This window comes from Halyomorpha halys, unplaced genomic scaffold, assembly GCF_000696795.3.
Source record: "Halyomorpha halys isolate HHAL.00 unplaced genomic scaffold, Hhal_1.1 Scaffold429.1, whole genome shotgun sequence".
NCBI classification, from domain to species: domain Eukaryota; kingdom Metazoa; phylum Arthropoda; class Insecta; order Hemiptera; family Pentatomidae; genus Halyomorpha; species Halyomorpha halys.
The window spans coordinates 214,313-215,587 of NW_027109334.1; the positions used below are offsets into that span (position 1 = coordinate 214,313).

Here is a 1,275-nt window from a genome sequence, read left to right on the forward strand (position 1 = left end):
AAACTTCTCCAATCATTAATCTACGGTCAACTATCTACACCTCATTCTTAATATTATTTAAGCTTAGTTGGTAATTTTATATATTACGTTAAGGTCATGAATCTTATTATTATTATGTAAAAAGTTTTCTAATATTAAAAGATTATATTAATATAAAGATTTCTATTTATATTGTAGGAAGATAGTCCAGGTGGTTGTCAGTAAAGGTATCAAAATAGTAAAAGAAAACTTTATTATTAAGCAACATTTCGTGCCACTGTTTAGGGTTTCGTTAGGGCCGTTAGATTGAAACAGAGCGGATGACTGATCAAATGTCTGCTTCTTTTACTATTTTGATACCTTTATTGACCACCACCCAGACTATCTTTCTACAATCTCCTTCATACGGTCAACTATCTTCTTCCAATATTTGTATTTTTAGGTTGCAGAACAGCAAATTTAAACCTTGAGGCCCGATCTCTTACAAGCTGGAGCACACAGCGTCACTGTGTGGTTGCGAGATTGGAACATCTAGCATCACATAGCTTACATAATATCAAAGAAAACTCTGGAGGATTATTGCTTGTTTTACCACAAAATATTGATTCTCTTACTTCAGAAATGAGAGAAGTAAATCATGTTTTAACTAAGATACTGTATCAAAATTCTATTACCTGATTCTTATTCATTATAAACACAACCTCCTATTGAGGGTTTGTTAGGCTAAGAGTACATAATTTGTAGTTTTATTTTTAGTTATGTGTAATTGATTATCTCAATTAAAGTTAAACTTTGTTATGTAGTCTTTGCTGTTTTTTTTTTTAACATTTTACATTAATATAATTCTTTTTAATAGATTCTCACCGAACTCGAAATGCAACTGTTAGATGATGAAACGATGGTTCCTATCTATTTTATTAAGTGGTCACCTGAATTGGAAGACATATTAATTGATATTGAAAATAATAAATTAGCTAATGATAAGGGAATACCAGCCTGGGAAGGTAAAATTACAAAAGCAACATTATTTATAATTAATTATATATTTTTTTAAATTTATTGTTTACATGAAATGCAATTGAAACTAAGCTGGAAGCAAATGAACATGTAAATTTGACATTGTTAAACATTTGTAATATTTATTAAAAATGTCCATATGAGTTAGTTTGTTGTCTAATATTAAATTGTTATTTTTTTTTTTAAGAAGTTTGTCGGGGGGTGCGGTCAGCAAAGAACAACATAAATAAACAAAACCATATTTATTTATTTTATGCCGACGTTTCGACCTGAGTTTCA

General features: G+C 29.3%; 1 protein-coding gene across 1 annotated transcript in view; it reads left to right on the forward strand.

The window, feature by feature from the left end:
- The window catches only part of LOC106682596 (BOS complex subunit ncln), a 6,000-nt gene that overhangs the window by 2,327 nt on the left and 2,398 nt on the right, over positions 1 to 1,275 (forward strand). Inside the window, exons 2-3 of the mRNA XM_014423539.3 lie at positions 422 to 609; positions 836 to 983. Coding sequence (XP_014279025.3) covers positions 422 to 609; positions 836 to 983 — 336 coding nt within the window. The remainder of the gene's footprint in view (positions 1 to 421; positions 610 to 835; positions 984 to 1,275) is intronic.